Source organism: Salvelinus sp. IW2-2015, linkage group LG22, assembly GCF_002910315.2.
Source record: "Salvelinus sp. IW2-2015 linkage group LG22, ASM291031v2, whole genome shotgun sequence".
NCBI classification, from domain to species: Eukaryota; Metazoa; Chordata; class Actinopteri; order Salmoniformes; family Salmonidae; genus Salvelinus; species Salvelinus sp. IW2-2015.
Genome location: NC_036862.1, coordinates 27,485,954 through 27,504,494, shown reverse-complemented (window position 1 = coordinate 27,504,494; position 18,541 = coordinate 27,485,954). Strand labels below are relative to the sequence as shown.

Below are 18,541 nucleotides of genomic sequence, written 5' to 3'. Positions count from 1 at the left end.
AATAAAGTGTTACAAACAATTTCAAAATGGCACCAGTGAACTGTATTTCTATGGAATGCAGGTGTGATTTATTGCGGAAGTGGAACTGCTGATTACCTCATATGATATGTGAAATAAGATTTAACAGCTCTGACAGCTCTGACACTCCAAAACAACCGCTATGGGGATAGAGCCCCGTAATTGCAGAAGTGTGATTGCTGACAGAGACATATTGCAGAGAGGACAGGGCTTCCTGTTCTGTTGCACAACACTGTATTAAAGTTTCTTTATTAGGGTTTCTGAACCGCCTCATCTTTAGGCAAGCACAGAGCACAGAGATTGTGAATGATAAACAATTTCAAAGTGGCACTCCAGTGAACTATATTTCTAGGAAATGCAGTGGTGATTTATTGAGAAAGTTGCACTGCTGATTACCACAGATGATATCTGAAAGAGAGAGCTTATCACAGTAGTGACAGAGGAAGAAGACATGGGTGTGGGAGAATGGGATGAAAGCATTTTAAAGAGCAACTTTGTTTCATAAAACATTTTATTTCAACACAAATACATGTATTTATTTTCTTAATTTAAATGTTTAACACAATTCATGTTCTGGTGTGCTCATTAACAGTTCTTGTTATTATCTGAGGGCAAAAACATTACATATTTGTCAAAATGACATATCTATGAAAATGAAGTCAAATCTAAACATAGCTGATGTTATGGAGGTGTAAATATGTTGGAGCTGTCAATTCGGTGAGCAGCTGCTCTTGATCATTGTCACGAAGCCACACCTGTCCCCCTTGCGTTAGGATATATATAAAATTATTACTCTTAAGTTGAAAATCATTAAACTAAATAATGAGGATTTCTATCAGCCTAATCAATGTGTAGATTACATCTCACATTCCAGTGTTAGAACTTGTAAACAAGGCTGCATGGGATTTCTCTTACTGCGACTCCATGCAGCAAATTTGCAATGTCCACTTTAGTTATAATGCCAGGAGCCGCTTGTGGATTTGACAGCTCTAATGCAGTTCCACCTCCGACACGCAAAAACACACATACACACACAGAACTTCACATATTAATCTCCTGGGTTCTTTCTGATGTGCTCTTGAACATGCTCTGTCTGGTTACCGACTCCTCGGTGGCAAAGTTGAACATATTGCGCAGGGAGCGATTGATACTCTGCTTAAAGCCTCGTCCCAGACACACATAGAGCAGAGGGTTGAGGCAGCTGTTACAGTAGGCCAGGCAGAGGGCCAGAGTGTGGGCCAGCTGTACGTTGGCACTGTGCGATGAGTGCCGGGGGGTTGATAGAACCAGGAAGTCCAGTATGTGCAGTGGAAGCCAGCACAAGAAGAAGCTCAGCGACACGGCAACAATGACCCTCAAGGTGCGTCTGGAGCGCGCCTCACTCACCCTCCCAGGCCCCACCCCAGACCCCCCCCTGGCCCTGCTGTACACAACCCAATGACAAGCCACAATGGTGATGAATGGCAGCACGAAACCCACCAGGAAGCGTACTGTAGTGATAGCCCAGCCGCTGGCTACAGTGTACAATCCCAGGCACTCTGACTTACTGGTGCTTAACTGGACCTCCTTCACATAGACAAACTGGGGGATGCTGCCCAGCAGAGCCAGGAGCCACACCCCAACACATACCCAGCCAGCCTTGCGAGGCCTCCTCCAGTTCTGGCACCACACGGGCCGGCTGACCAGCAGAAAGCGGTCCAGGCTGATGAGTACCAGCAGCAGCACGCTACAGTACATAATCAGGTAGATGAGGCCCTTGAGCAGCTTGCAGGCCACAGGGCCAAAGGGCCAGTGCTGATCCATGGTCAGGGGCACCATGAGGAGGGGCAGGGACAGGCAGCACAGCAGGTCAGCCAGGGCCAGGTTGAGGAACCACAGAGAGGTGACGGAGCGCGGCATGCGGAAGCCCGTCACCCACACCACCAGAGCGTTGCCCGGGACACCCAGCAGGAAGACCAAGCCATAGAACACCAGGGCGGACAGGTGACGGGGCCCGAGCACAGGACCAAGGCCCTCAGGCTTGACGAATTCACAATCAGTGATGTTGTAGAGACTCAACTCCTCTTCAGTGAAAATCAAGCACATATCATCCATGCTTAGAGGTGACTGTTGAGGGGAAAGGAAAAGACAGTCATTTGATAGCTACTATAATATAATTGTGTCAATACAATAATACAGGAATTCTTGATAGAAGGGACAATCTCTACTTTTTTCACAAATACTTTTCCTAATATTAACAACATTTGAAATAGATATTTTCATAGGATGTATATAAACTCTGTCAGACACCTTAAAAGGCATTTCATTTTTACATGTATTATCCAAAATGTGTTTAAAGGCATTGATAGTTTCATGATAACATTAGATTATTCAAATATGTAATACAAATCTCCAAACTTATTTTTGTTTAATTTTGTTGACAAGCTACTAACAGAGTTGACAAAAACACTTAAAACAGACATATTTTTGCCTCTAAAAATAAAAGTTCTATACAATTATTTGTCAAATATAGAAAATCCTTCATTTGTAAATCCCCAATAAAAACATCCTATCAGATCTTTCAGCACTCTGACGGAGTTAACGTTAGACGAGTTTATGTTTGACTATTATTCTTCGTTCAAGTGGTATACAAAGTAGCAATTTTGTTTTCCCTCAGTTGCTTTATGACTTCAAAACCTAATTAAAATAAACATATTTGAACCAAAATGAATATCCTATCTTAATCTATACTGAACAAAAATATAAATGCAACAATTTCATTGATTTTACTGAGTTACAGTTCATATGAGGAAATCTGTCAATTTAAATAAATTCATTAGGCCCTAATCTATGGATTTCACATGACTGGGAATGCAGATATGCATCTGTTGGTCACAGATACCTAAAAAACATGGGCCTCACAATGGGCCTCAGGATCTCGTCATGTCATTTTTGTGCAGAAAAATGTCCATACATAAAATGCAATTGTGTTTGTGGTCCGTAGCTTATGCCTGCCCATACCATAACCACACTACCACCATGGGGCACTCGTTAACATCAGCAAACCGCTTGCCGACACAACGCCATACACATGATCTACGGTTGTGAGGCCTGGTTTGACGTACTGCCAAATTCTCTGGCAACAGCTCTGGTGGACATTCCTGCAGTCAGTATGCCAATTGCACGCTCCCTCAACACTTCACATTTTAGAGTGGCCTTTTATTGTCCCCAGCARAAGGTTTACCTGTGTAATGATCATGCTGTTTAATCAGTTTCTTGATATGCCACACCTGTCAGGTGGATGGATTAAAAGGGATAAATGCTCACTAACAGGGATGTAAACTAATTTGAGAGACATACGCTTTTTGTGTGTATGTAAAATTTCTGCGATCTTTTATTTCAAATCATGAAACATGGGATCAACACTTTACATGTTGCGTTTATATTCTTGTTCAGTGTATACGGGAGATGGAGTTGAAAGATTATGGYTGTGACCATGGTGATTTCAATATTATTTGTTTAATTCTATCAAAAGTAGAGAACTTTACAGGCCATGAAGGGTCTTGTTGCACTATGAGAACATGAAAGGTATTACGATGTAACTGACCCTGCTCATTCCTGATTCATTTAGGATTTCAGACTAATCTGATGGAGGTGACCAAGGGCTCTATTCCATCTGTATCGTTGTAGCGTAACAACATTTGAAGGTACTTTCTGTTTAAACCGAATGCAGTCTCCGCTAAAACGAGAACATTGCCTTTATATTTCAATCACGTTTTAATACTGAACTTCCGTGATACATACTGAATAGTGCCCCAAATCTCCGGACACATTTTTTAGGAAGTATAGTTTTGAGAGAAATATTACTTAAGTTAAGAGAGGGCTATTGCAAGAAATTACATAACATTCCTTTTCAGTTCATATTAGTTATTGCTCGTTTTTACGAGAGTTTGAAATTGGGATCCTTTGCTCTGGACAAGGGCATTTCTGGGCATAGAGCCCACATGGAAATGAACAATATTGAAAATATTTTGAAATTTCCAAAAGCAAATCTTTCCCCTTATAAAATTCCACGAAATGTAATTTTTTTGCTCAAATAATGCAAAAAAAATAAAAAATGTTTACTATAAAATAAAGTTTCACTGCATGACAAGGATTGTCCCATCTTTCAAGAATCCCGGAATTGAGAATTGTATACATTTTTAAGCATTTAAGCATTATATGTTTATCATTACATACTATTTTGATGAATTGCTATCTGCTATTGTTTTATTTGAAAGATTTAATCCGTAAGTGTCCATATCCAGACCAAAATAAATAACCATAGGACTATTGTCATGTCATTAATGCTGGAATGGCTTAGTTATGAAGTGACACAAAACCAGTCAGAATTTTACTAAACAATATGACATTTAAAAGTCATCATTCAAGTGAACAATACCTCTAAAATGAAATAATTCGAATCAGATAACTAATCACCAAACACTGTAAAGTTAAGGTTGTACTTTACCTTAGATTTCAGACGTATCCTCTTGTTGATGACCGTACACACCCAGAAAAACGAGGAGCTGTTCTTCTTTTGCACAATTTCTGGCCACAGATCCCTCGACAATTATGACCTAACCTCCTTATGATCAGGAATTGTCAAAATGTCAACGCATTACCAAATATAGACAGGCAGATACAGTGCCTTCGGAAAGTATTCAGACCCCTTGACCTTCATCCACATTTTGTTAGCTTACAGCCTTATTCTAAACATTTTTTTTTTTWAATTCTCATCAATCTATACACAATACCCCATAATGACAAACCAAAAACGGATTTTTATATTTTTTTACTAATTTATATATATATACAAAATATGTATTTATCATATTCACATAATTATTCAGACCCTTTACCCAGTACTTTGTTGAAGCACCTTGGGCAGCAATTGCAGTCTCGAGTCATTTTGGGTATAATGCTACAAGCTTGGCACACCTGTATTTGGGGAGTTTCTCCCATTCTTCTCTGCAGATCCTCTCAATCTCTGTTAGGTTGGATGGGGAGCGTTGCTGCACAACTATTTTCAGGTCTCTTCGATCGGGTTCAAGTCCAGGCTCTGGCTGGGCCACTCAAGGACATTCAGAGACTTGTACCGAAGCCACTCCTGCGTTTTCTTGGCTGTGTGCTTAGGGTCGTTGTCCTGTTGGAAGGTGAACCTTCATCCCAGTCTGAGGTCTGGAATGGGTTTTCATCCAGGATCTCTCTGAACTTTCTGCGTCCATATTTCCCTTAATCCTGACTAGTCCCACAGTCCCTGCTGCTGAAAAACACCCCCACAGCATGATGCTGCCACCACTATGCTTCACCGTAGGGATGGTGCCAGGTTTCCTTCTGACGTGACGCTTGGCATTCAGGCCAGAGAGTTCAATCTTGGTTTCATCAGACAAGAGGATCTTGTTTCTCATGGTCTGAGAGTCTTTAGGTGCCTTTTGGCAAACTGCAAGCGGGCTGTCATGTGCCTTTTACTGAGGAGTGGCTTCCGTCTGGCCACTCTACCATAAAGGCCTGATTGGTGGAGTGCTGCAGAGATGGTTGTCCTTCTGGAAGGTTCTCCCATCAATACAGCTCTGTCAGAGTGACCATCGGGTTCTTGGTCACCTCCCTGACCGAGACCCTTCTCACACGATTGCTCAGTTTGGCCGGGCGGCCAGATCTAGAAAGAGTCTTGGTGGTTCCAAACTTCTTCCATTTAAGAATGATGGAGGCCACTGTTCTTGTGGACCTTCAATCCTGCAGAAATTTTTTGGTACCCTTGATTTTACCACAGGTGGACTCCAATCGAGTTGTAGAAACATAGCAAAGGGTCTGAATACTTATGTAAATAAGGTATTTCTGTATTTTATTTTTAATACATTTGCAAAAAATTCTAATAACCTGTTTTCGCTTTGTAATTATGGGTTATAGATTGTTGAGGATAATAAAAAATAAAAAAATMGTGTAAGGCTGTAACGTAATAAAATGTGGAAAAAGTCAAGGGGTCTGAATACTTTCCGAAGGCACTGTATATTGTAGCCTAGTACTTGTGCATAGCTTATCCATTTTTTTTAAAGGAATTTCCCCAGAGCCACATTGCTAATGCTAGCACCTATRACTATCATTGTTATGTTCACAGCAAGCCTTACAAAATCATAGTCCAACTACACTATTAAATCTGAATTTCACAACTTTATTGTTAAAGTCATTATGGTTATTACTGTATTGTTACATAAAAGATGTTGACAACATTGTTTTATATTTACAATTTGCTGGCAAGCCAAAGCTATACACACACATGTTGAGTATGATGACAGCACCTGTACTGCAAATTTGTTTAATATATAGATGTATCTACATATTAAACTGTCAACAGCAGATACAACAGCTGTGTTGTTCCCTTTTGATATCAACAAGCCCCTTCAGGGTTTGCATGTGTTTACTCGTGTGTGTGTGCCCTAGCCTAGGAAGCCGACTAGCTTTAATGGCGAGCTGCCCGAAGAAAAAGGTCAAATATGTGTACTGTCTTACTCAAGAAAAAAATCCACCACCATTTTCGGATTTTCGGGCAGTTTAAAATGTTGCACACCGTGTTCAACTAACACACATTTTTCCGTTTTTTTCCGTCACCTCGCCATTAAAGCTAGTTAAGGAGGAAAGTGATGTCTTTGCAGCCTGAATGGTGGATGCGCTATGTTCGAGTCAGTCCACGGGGACAGGAGTGTATTACTGGGAATGCACATCAATCCTAGACTGTAGCGACCACTAGATCTAGCGACCACTATCGACTGACCAGTTTATGTGCTGTCTCTTATACACATCTAGATGTGTATAAGAGACAGCTACACAGCTGATTCAAATAACCAACCCATTATCAAGCTTTGAATATTTAAATCAGCTGTGTAGCGCTAGGGCAAAAATCTAGACGTGCACCCAGGGGGGACCCAGGACCGAGTTTGGAAAACCCTGGTCTAACCCAGGGGTATTCAACTCTTACCCTACAAGGTCCGGAGCCTGCTGGTTTTCTGATCTACCAGATKATTAATTGCACCCACCTGGTGTCCCAGGTCTAAATRGGTCAGTGATTAGAGGGGAACAATGAAAAAAAGCAGTGGACCTGGCTTCGAGGTCCAGAGTTGGGTTTGAAGGGTCTAACCCTTATGGGTGGAGTGCCCATATTCGCTAACCTGGCTGACAACTCTTTTGTTCAAAGTGGTGTGGAGTACCAGGCTTCAACCCCATAATTAAAACAATGAAATAAATACAGTACCAGTCAAAAGCTTGGACACACCTACTCATTCAAAGGTTATTCTTTGTTTTTACTATTTTCTACATTGTAGAATAATAGTGAAGACATCAAAACTATGAAATAACACATATGGAATCATGTGGTAAACAAAAAAGTGTTAAACAATCAATTTGACATTTGAGATTCTTCAAAGTAGCCACCCTTTACCTTGATGACAGCTTTGCACACTGTTGGCATTCTCTCAACTAGCTTCATGAGGTAGTCACCAGGAATGCATTTTAATAAACAGGTGTGCCTTGTTAAAAGTMAATTTGTGGAATTTATTTCCGTTTGAGCCAATCAGTTGTGACAAGGTAGGGGTGGTATACAGAAGATAACCCTATTTGGTAAAAGACCAAGTCCATATTATGGCAAGAACAGCTCAAATAGGCAAAGAGAAATGACAGTCCATCATTACTTTAATACTTGAAGGTCAGTCAATCCGGAACATTTCAATAACTTTGAAAGTTTCTTCAAGTGCGGTCGCAAAAATCATCAAGCGCTATGATGAAACTGGCTCTCATGAGGATCGCCACAGGAAAGGAAGACCCAGAGTTACCTCTGCTGCAGAGGATAAGTTCATTAGAGTTACCAGCCTCAGAAATTGCAGCCCAAATAAATCTTCACAGAGTTCAAGTAACAGACACATCTCAACATCAACTGTTCAGAGGAGACTGCGTGAATCAGGCTCTCATTCATGGTTCAAAAATTGCCTTACAAAGAGGGACACCCAATAAGAAGAAGAGACTTGCTTGGGACAAAAGACACGAGCAATGGATATTAGACCAGTGGAAATTTGTCCTTTCTTCTGATGAGTCCAAATTTGAGAATTTTGGTTCCAACCACTGTGTCTTTGTGAGACGCAGAGTAGGTGAACGGATGATCTCTGCATGTGTGGTCCCACCGTGAAGCATGGAGGAGGAGATGTGATGGTGCGGGGGTGCTTTGCTGGTGACACTGTCTGTGATTTATTTAAATTTTAAGGCACACTTAACCAGAATGGCTACCACAGCATTCTGCAGCAATATGCCATTCCATCTGATTTGCACTTAGTGGGACTATCATTTGTTTTTCAACAGGACAATGACCCAAAACACACCTCTAGGCTGTGTAAGGACTATTTGACCAAGAAGGAGACTGATGGAGTGCTGCATCAGATGACCTGGTCTCCACAATCACCCAACCTCAACCTAATTGAGATGGTTTGGGATGAGTTGGACCGCAGAGTGAAGAAAAAGCACCCAACAAGTGCTCAGCATATGTGGGAACTCCTTCAAGACTGTTGAAAAAGCATTCCTTATGAAGCTGGTTGAGAGAATGCCAAGAGTGTGCAAAGCTGTCATCATGGCAAAGGGTGGCTACTTTGAATAATCTAAAATCTAAAATATATTTTGCTTTGTTTAACACTTTTTTGGTTACTACATGATTCATGTGTTATTTCATAGTTGTGATGTCTTCACTATTATTCTACAATGTAGAAAATAGTAAAAATAAAGAAAAACCCTTGAATTAGTAAGRGTGTCCAAACTTTTGACTGGTACTGTATAAACATTCCACAATTACTAACTCTCGTGTGCACTCCGATGAACTCCAAAACCCCTATTGGGCCCTTGAAATATGGGAAAATAATAGAAGAAGTAATGACTAAAGTTATTTCCTCCTCTCCACAGATGGGTATCAGTGATTTTCCTAAATGAAATACCCTTGCTAGATATTGTTAGATATTCTCCTTCACACTACTCCTTCAGATAACACTTCTCCCTCAGAGCTGTCCTTGGTTTTATTTATGACATTTTGCATAGAACATTACACTACTGTCTAACTTAACTTATTTACATAACATAGAAGCTTATCCCCTTTCATTGTTGGACAATATTTGAACTGTAGTTCCATTCTGTCCAGGAATCTGTTTCATGTTGACTTGTGACCCATGGTCTGTGAGGGGTTTCCTCAGGAAAATAGCAAGTGTGTAGGGTTGGGGTTGGTGCCTCAGTTCAGGGCAGGTGAACTGCTAGGTGGTAGAATGGGTGTTTCATCCCTGAACGCATCTGACTGGAGGTCTGTAAGACAGAAATAATAATACATTACCAAAGACTTATAAAGAACYACTGATTATCCTATTGATCTTTCTTCTATGCAAGCAAAGAAGCATGGATGTATGAAAGTAAGAGATTCTGAAAAGAGAAAGAGAACACGCATTTACAGAGATTGAGCGAGAGAGAGAGAGAGAAAGAGTGAGAGAGAGAGYGAGACAGACAGACAGACGGACAGACAGAAATACAGACAAAGAAATCCACACACAACGTACCAATGAGGGATGTGTTCTGCTGGTGGTTGATGAGAACAGACGTCTCTTCCTCCTCTCCCCAGTCTGCAATATTGGCCGGGGGGATACACTGCTCCAGGAACAGATCTTCATCCTCCTCAGAACAGAAGTCCATGTCCTCCGGGGGCCACCGTAACTCGCCACTCTCCACTTCGCTCACGTCCGTGGGTTCCACCACGATGGAGGGAAGACGCTCCTTCTCAGAGGGACTGAACTGCTGCAGGTGATTGGGAGAGCCCTCTGGACTCAGATACACCTCCACTGGGTCTGGGAAGATCTGGAGGCAGAGGGAGGGTCCAGAGGTGGGTGATTGAATGTTGGGTGACATGGATGGTGACATTAATTCACTGGTATAGATTATTGTATTGTAAACCTTAGTTAAAAGACCCATCAGGATCTATTGTTCAACAGCATGCCATTTATTAAGGGTATTTGGAACGAGAAACATGTCTGTGATATTGAATATTGATGCAGAGGTGGATGGGTGTGCGGGTGGGTGGGTGGGTGGCTGGGCGGATATGTACCTGGAAAGGTAACCTGTTCTCGTTATTCCTCTGCGGTGACATCTCGCCCATCGATGACTCCTGGGCACCAAGCACCTCCATCCTTCTGTGTGTAAAAGATAGTTCAGCTAACTGATAACACACACACACAGTATACAAAGCCACTGGGATGAACTACAGGTACACAGCACATGAAGACAGAAACACATTCACACTCAACATTGATGTATCACTTTACATGGCTGAGTAGATAGGCGCTACTCATACTACTGTCGTGTCTCTGACTGATTCAATTATATGACAGGCTATTTTATCAAATCGATTACCTAACGTTTGATTGATTACTTGATTGAATTACACCTTGCAACAATTAACTCGTTAATAACCTGGGGCACCAGGTTCCAAATAAACGCTTAAAGATCTGAAGATCTTTTATATCAATAGCAGTCAATTATTAATCGTCACCTTATTCAGTCTCTGAACGTCGTAAAATTCTTGGTTATCTTCACGAACCCTGGCTAACAAGTTGAATCAGCAATACAAAAATTGGCTTAATTATTTATTTACTAAATACCTAAATAATCACACAGAATTACATGTACACAGGATCGATCATACGTCAATTACTAATCATGTCATAAAAGAAAAGGTCCCTAGTGTAACGCTCGTCGTAATCCTCCTCGTTTGAGGAGGAGCAAGGATCGGACCAAAGCGCAGCGTGGTTTGAATACATACTTTAATTATTTAAACGAAGACGAAAACCACTACAYTAAACGACGTGAACAAACGAACGAAAACAGTACCGTGTGGCGAACAAACACAGACACGGCAACAATCACCCACAAAAAAAAACGTGAAAACAGGCAACCTTAATATGGTTCCCAATCAGAGACAATGACAAACACCTGCCTCTGATTGAGAACCATACTAGGCCAAACAATAAACCCAACATAGAAACACATAACATAGAATGCCCACCCAGCTCACGTCCTGACCAACTAAACAAAGACTGAACAAAGGAAATAAGGTCAGGAACGTGACACCTAGCGGACGAAACCGATATGACGCGGCTGGTTATACAAAGAAAGGGGGTTGGGTTTGAATGAAAGAGCAGGAAGACTAAGGGATAAAGGGGATTGGGTCTCTATCGGACCTTGAGAAGCTATGCTACTGTAAATACAGAATCTTATGCATTCTAATAACCGCCCATTCGGAGAAGGAAAATGCAAGATATATATTTACACTGAGCTGCGGTTCGATAGGTGGGTCGAAGATGGAAGATTGGTTTGCCCACCAGAGATCGCCATTGTCCTTAAGGCTAAAATTACATTTAATCTTTTCACAAATAGTTTCATATTTAAACATTTAAATTGCACAACAATTCCATGTGAATCTGATAACAAGGATGTGTAGACTTTCCAAGATACAATTTATGTTGTCCTGTCATCAGTAATAATGTCCCAGACAACAACTGATCTGACATCATATTCTTTCAGTACCAACTTTCAACTGGTTGGATTACAGAAATATTGTTCCATTCCCAACCTTTTGATGTTACTGTATTGCAAAGTCTCTCTCTGTGGTAACAACGGATTTTCAAAAGTGAATTTTTGTAGAGTGGATAGAGAAGGGGAAAGGTACTTATGGGAGGGGTCATAAACCGGTGGGGAGAAGAGAGGGAAAGGAGGGTTTATGACCTTCACCCAACAGGGCAAAGTCATGACAGTCCCCCTCTGGTGGTTGAAATATTGTGATTATCCTGCAGGTTGCAAACCAACATAAAAATGAACGTGGGTTGTCCTGGTTGTGGACCATCGTTGTGGTCCCCCTCTGGTGGTTGACCTTGGTAGGCTCTCTGAGCGGAGCAGTCCACCATTAGGATGGGCCGTGGATGTTCAGTTGATGAATGCCATTGCYGTCCCCCTCTAGTGGTTTACCTTGGTAGGTTTCCTGGAAGCTACAACGTACCACAGGAATGCCCAGGGGATGTCCTGGTTGGTGATCAACATTGCGGTTCCACTCTGGTGGTTTACCTTGGCAGGCTCTCTGAAAGCAGAGCAGTCCAACACAAGGATGGGCAGTGGATGTCCGGTTGGTAATCGCCATTGCAGTCCCCCTCTGGTGGTCGACCCAGGTAGGATTTCTGCAAATGGAACAGGCCGCCACAAGAACGGGCAGCGGATTCCGGTTTGGAATCGCCGTTCTGGACCCGTCATCTGGTCGTCCAGACTGGAAGATCTGGGCAGTAACTTAGGCAGACGTTTTAACAACGCACAAACACTCATGAAATATAGAATTACATTTCCTCCCTAATGAGCGGCATTGTGGCACTAACTGATGGTTATATGGGGAAGTTGTTTATGGCTCTATCAGTTCTCTGAGTGTCAAGGAAAATGAAACAAAATGAATAAAAGCATAAACAAAAGAGATAACTATATTTTATCACACCTTAATCATCTAATTGGACTGTATTCTATATACGTCCGAGGTCTTGGCAAAATTAGCCTATCATGGCATTGTCTAATATAATATCTAGGGTTTTCCTACTTAGTGGTGTGTTGCTTAGGGCACTATCCTAAGTTGATAACTATATAATAAGTCTACAGCTGTAAGGCGCTAGTTTTGGGCAGTCTACAGGGATGACCTATAGACTTCTGGGGAGAAAGTAGTGTGTACTGTAGCTGTAGGGTCAAAGAAATCTTCAATTTTACCCAGGCTGGCGTTTTGCTCGGACCCTTAAAACACCTTGTCAATACGGAGCGCTGTTTTCACTTTGGAAAAAATCGTGCCCAAATTAAACGGCCTCGTACTCTTTTCTAGATCATACAATATGCATATTATTATTACTATTGGATAGAAAACACTCTCAAGTTTCTAAAACTGTTTTAATTATATCTGTGAGTAAAACAGAACTCATTTGGCAGCAAACTTCCATACAGGAAGTGAAAAATCTGAAAACGAGGCTCTGTTTCAGGGCCTGCCTATTCAACTGGCTTTTATTTATCGATATGCATGCACTTCATACGCCTTCCACTAGATGTCAACAGGCAGTGGAAGGTTGAATGGCTGTCTCTTATACACATCTAGATGTGTATAAGAGACAGCTTCTGAGGAGCGTTCGGTATACACGGCGAATTGCTCCGGCTCTGATTTTATTTGATACATATGAGAAAAACATCATAAAGTAGGATTTTTCAACCGAGTTTTATCAGTTTATTCAACGTTTATTGGGACTTTTGGAGTTTTGTGTTCTTTGCGTCAAGAGAGGATGGGAATGTTAGCAACCTTGGCTAGCATTGTGGCGCGAATTCGACAGAAGAAATGGACATTCTAAAACCAAACAACGATTTATTCTGGACCAAGGACTCCTTGTACAACATTCTGATGGAAGCTCAGCAAAAGTAAGAAAACATTTATGATGTTATTTCGTATTTCTGTGTAAAATGTTGAGTCCTATTCTCCGCCGTTTTGGTGAGCGCTGTCTCGCAATAACGCAAGCTGTATGTTATGGTAAAGTTATTTTAAAAAATCTAACACAGCGGTTGCATTAAGAACCAGTGTATCTTTCATTTGCCATACAATAAGTATTTTTATGTAAAGTTTTTGATGAGTTCTTTGGTCAGATTAGGTGAGTGTCCAAAATATCTCCGGACATTCTGGTGAATCGATGCTACGTATTCACAATGTATAACCAGGATTTGTAGCTATAAATATGCAAATTTTCGAACAAAACATAATTGTTTTGTATAACATGATGTTATAAGACAGTCATCTGATGAAGTTGTCCAAAGGTTAGTGATTCATTTTATATCTTTTGCTGGTTTTTGCGAAAGCTACCTTTGCGGTGAATAAATGCGTTTGTGTGTTTGGCTACTGTGGTAAGCTAATATAATTCTATATTGTGTTTTCGCTGTAAAACACTTAAAAAATCTGAAATTTGGCTGGATTCACAAGATGTTTATCTTTCATTTGCTGTACACCATGTATTTTTCATAAATGTTTTATGATGAGTATTTATGTATTTCACGTTGCTCTRTGTAATTATTCTGGCTGCTTTGGTGCTATTTTTGATGGTAGCTGCAATGTAAAACTATGATTTATACCTCAAATATGCACATTTTCGAACAAAACATAAATGTATTGTATAACATGTTATAAGACTGTCATCTGATGAAGTTGTTTCTTGGTTAGTGACTAATTTTATCTCTATTTTGTCGGTTTTGTGAAAGCTACCTATGTGGTGGAAACATGGTGAAAATATGCGGTTGTGTGTTTGGCTATTGTGGTTAGCTAATAGAAATACATATTATGTTTTCGCTGTAAAACATTTGAAAAATCGGAAATGATGGCTGGATTCACAAGATGTTTATCTTTCATTTGCTGTATTGGACTTGTGATTTCATAAAAATTATATTATATGATATCCCTGTCCCGTTAGGCTAGGCTATGCTAGTCAGCTTTTTTGATGAGGAGGATCCCGGATCCGGGAGAGAGAAGCGGTAGAGGTTTTAAGTGATGCTAGCCTAAATCCTAATTGGATGGTCCGTTGTACATGTGTGTTTATGCTTACACAACCGCGCATGTCAAGAGAAGAAAACCAAGTATCCTGGTAGACTACAACTTGTTCAGAATGAGTCTGACGTAATCAAGTAATTTTCAGATCAATGCCTGGAGGTCAGTCAGAATTGGTTCGAGGGAGTCTGTAGTGGTTTTACTACAAGTCCCTGTGTCTTCCACTACAGTGGCTTACAAAAGTATTCACCCCCTTGGCATTTTTCCTATTTTGTTGCCTTYCAACCTGGAATTAAAATAGATTTTTGGGGGGTTGTGTCATTTGATTTACACAACATGTCTACACTTTGAAGATGCAAAATATTTTTTATTGTGAAATAAACAAGAAATATGACAAAAAAACTGAAAACTTGAGCGTGCATAACAATTCACCCCCCCAAGTCAATACCTTGTAGAGCCACATTTGCAGCAATTACAYCTGCAAGTCTCTTGGGGTATGTCTCTAAAAGCTTGGCACATCTAACCACTGGGATTTTAGCCCATTCTTCAAGGCAAAACTGCTCCAACTCCTTCAAGTTGGATGAGTTCCACTTGTGTACAGCAATCTTTAAGTCATACCACAGATTCTCAATTGGATTGCAGTCTGGGCTTTGACTAGGCAATTCCAATACACTTAAATGTTTCCCCATGATACCACTCGTGTGTTGCTTTAGCAGTATGCTTAGGGTCATTGTCCTGCTGGAACGTGAACATCCGTCCCAGTCTCAAATCTCTGGAAGACTGAAATAGGATTCCCTCAAGAATTTCCATGTATTTAGCGCCATCCATCATTTCTTCAATTCTGACCAGTTTCCCAGTCCCTGCCGATGGTATTCTCGGGGTGATGAGCTGTGTTGGGTTTGCGCCAGACATAGCATTTTCCTTGATGGCCCCCCKAAAAATTATTTAATGAACACAATGACTATGTTGGATGACAAATCAGCAGAACTCATTGAAGTCGCTGACCAAATGAATGATGAGAGAACTCAGGTGATGAAGATGGAAACATTGATTTCTAAGCAAGAGGAGGAAATCTCATCACTGAATCTCTCGCTCTGTACTCAAGACCTCTATCTGCAAACAATGACAGATAAGTTTGAGACCGAAAGGAGCAAGTGTGACACTCACGTTGTCACGCCCTGACCATAGAGAGCCTTTTTATTCTCTATGTTGGTTAGGTCGGAGTGTGACTAGGGTGGGTAATCTAGGTTGTTTTTTTCTATGTTGGCCTGGTATGGTTCCCAATCAGAGGCAGCTGTTTATCGTTGTCTCTGATTGGGGATCATATTTAGGCAGCCATTTCCCCACTGTGTTTTGTGGGATCTTGTTTATGTGTAGTTGAGCACTCCATAGCTTCACGTGTCGTTTATTCTTTATTGTTTTGTTGTGTGGTTCACTTATAATAAAAATGTTGAACCGATTTCACACTGCGCTTTGGTCCGAATGTTCTTACGACGATCGTGACAGAAAATCCCACCACACCAGGACCAAGCAGCGTGCCCAGGAGGAGAAGGTATCCTGGGCTTGGGAGGAGATCAAGGAGGAGAAGATATCCTGGACTTGGGAGGAAATAATGGGAGGACATGAAAGCCTTCCTTGGAAGCAGACGCAAGGAGAGAAGGGAAGACAYTGACGACGCCAGGGTTCGCAGCCACAACGAAAGCCCAAAGAACAGCCCCAATAATTTTTTTGGGGGGGGGKACACGGGGTGGTRGGCGGAGCCAAGGAGTGAACCAGAGCCAATCTGGGAGAAGATGGAGAAATTGGAGGAGAGTGAACGGAGAGAGTCAGAGACCGTCAGTGAGTTGGAGAAATTGGAGGAGAGAGAAATGAGAGAGTTGTTGTGTTGGTGTATGATGCACGACACCCTAAGGAGCGTGTCATCAGTTTGATGCCATCTGAGTCAGCTCTCCTTACTCGTCCTGAGGAGCGTGCTAGCAGTCTGGTAAAAACTGTGSCGGCTCCACGCACCAGGTCTCCAGTACGCCTCCACAGCCCAGTACGTCCTGTGCCAGCTCTCCGCACTCGCCTTGAGGAGCATGTCATCTGTCCGGTACCATGTGTGCCAGCTCTATGCACCAAGTCTCCAGTACGCCTTCACAGCCCAGTACGTCCTGTGCCAGCTCCCCGCACTCGCCGTGCGAAGTGTGTCATCGTTCCGGTACAATTTGTGCCGGCTCTACGCACCAGACCTCCAGTACGCCTCCACAGCCCAGTACGTCCTGTGCCGGCTCTACACACCAGACCTCCAGTACGCCTCCACAGCCCAGTACGTCCTGTGCCGGCTCTACGCACTAGGCCTCCAGTGCGCCTCCCCAGTCCGGTACGTCCTGTGCCTGCTCCTCGCACTTGCCCTGAAGTGTGTGTCACCAGTAAGGTACCACCTGTTCCCGGCTCCACGCACTAGGCCTCCAGTGCACCTCCCCAGTCCGGTACGTCCTGTGCCTGCTCCTCGCACGCGCCCTGAAGTGCGTGTCACCAGTCCAGAGCTTCCGGCAACGGTCCCCAGTCCAGAGCTTATGGCCATGGTCCCCAGTCCAGAGCTTCCGGCGACGGATCACAGTCCAGAGCTTCCGGCGACGGTTCACAGTCCGGAGCTTCCGGTGACGGTTCACAGTCCAGAACCTCCTACGACGGTGCACGGTCCGGAACCTCCTGCAAAGGTCCACGGTCCGGAACCTCCAGCGACGGTCCACATTCCGGAACCTCCAGCGAGGGTCAACGGTCCGGAGCTTCCAGGCAAGYCGTCCAGTCCAGCTCCATGGCAGGAGCCTTCCTCTGCGCCGGTGCCCAGTCCAGGCACGGCGTCCAGGCACGGCGTCCAGTCCCGCTCCAAGGCCGGATCCTTCTTCTGCGCCGATGTCCAGTCCAGGCACGGCGTCCAGGCACGCTCCATGGCAGGAGCCTTCCTCTGCGCCGGTGCCCAGTTCCAGGCTGGCGTACAGGTCCCGCTCCATTGCAGGAGCCTTCCTCTGCGCCGATGTCCAGTCCAGGCACGGTGTCCAGTCCCGCTCCAGGGCCGGAGCCTTCTTCTGCGCCGGAGCCCAGTCCAGGCACGGCGTACAGTCCGCTCCATGGCAGGAGCCTTCCTCTGCGCCGGTGCCCAGTCCAGGCACGGCGTCCAGTCCAGCTCCAAGGCCAGAGCCTTCCTCTGCACCGATGCACAGTCCAGGCATGGTGTCCAGTCCAGCTCCAAGGCCGGAGCCTTCTCTCTGGCCGATGTCCAGTCCAGGCACGGCGTACAGTCCCGGTCCATGGCAGGAGCCTTCCTCGGCGCCAATATCCAGTCCAGGCACGGCATCCAGTGCCGCTCCAAGGCTGGACCTTCCTCTGCGCCCGGTGCCCAGTCCAGCTCCAAGGCCAGAGCCTTCCTCTGCACCGATGCCCAGTCCAGGCATGGTGTCCAGTCCAGCTCCAAGGCCGGAGCCTTCCTCTGCACCGATGTCCAGTCCAGGCACGGCGTCCAGTCCAGCTCCAGAACCGGAGCCTTCCTCTGCGCCGGTGCCCAGTCCAGGCACGGCGTCCAGTCCCACTCCAAGGCCGGAGCTTTCCTCTGCGCCGGTGCCCAGTCCAGGCATGGCGTCCAGTACCGCTCCAAGGCCGGAGCCTTCCTCGGCGCCGGTGCCCAGTCCGGGTGCGGTGTTCAACCGAGCTCCATGGCCGGGGTCCTCCTCTGCGCCGAGGCCCAGTCCGGGCACGGCGTTCTACCCGGCTCCGTGGCCGGACCCGTGGTCTGGGCGGGGGCAAAGTCCCGCACCAGAGCCGCCACCGATGCTGGCGGATCCGCGAGTGGAGTGGGTACTTCGCCCCACACCGGAGCCGCCACCGACACTAGATGCCCACCAGGACCCTCCTCCA

General features: G+C 43.9%; 1 protein-coding gene across 1 annotated transcript; it reads right to left on the bottom strand.

Moving 5' to 3' along the window:
- Positions 1-235: 235 nt before the first annotated feature.
- On the bottom strand, positions 236-4,628 carry LOC111982507 (C5a anaphylatoxin chemotactic receptor 1). Its single transcript, XM_024014059.2, has 2 exons — positions 4,508-4,628; positions 236-2,124 (listed from the first exon to the last, which is right to left on the bottom strand). The coding sequence occupies exon 2, from the start codon at positions 2,110-2,112 to the stop codon at positions 1,060-1,062; it is 1,053 nt and encodes a 350-aa protein (XP_023869827.1). The 5' UTR covers positions 2,113-2,124; positions 4,508-4,628; the 3' UTR covers positions 236-1,059.
- Between the last annotated feature and the right edge of the window lie 13,913 nt (positions 4,629-18,541).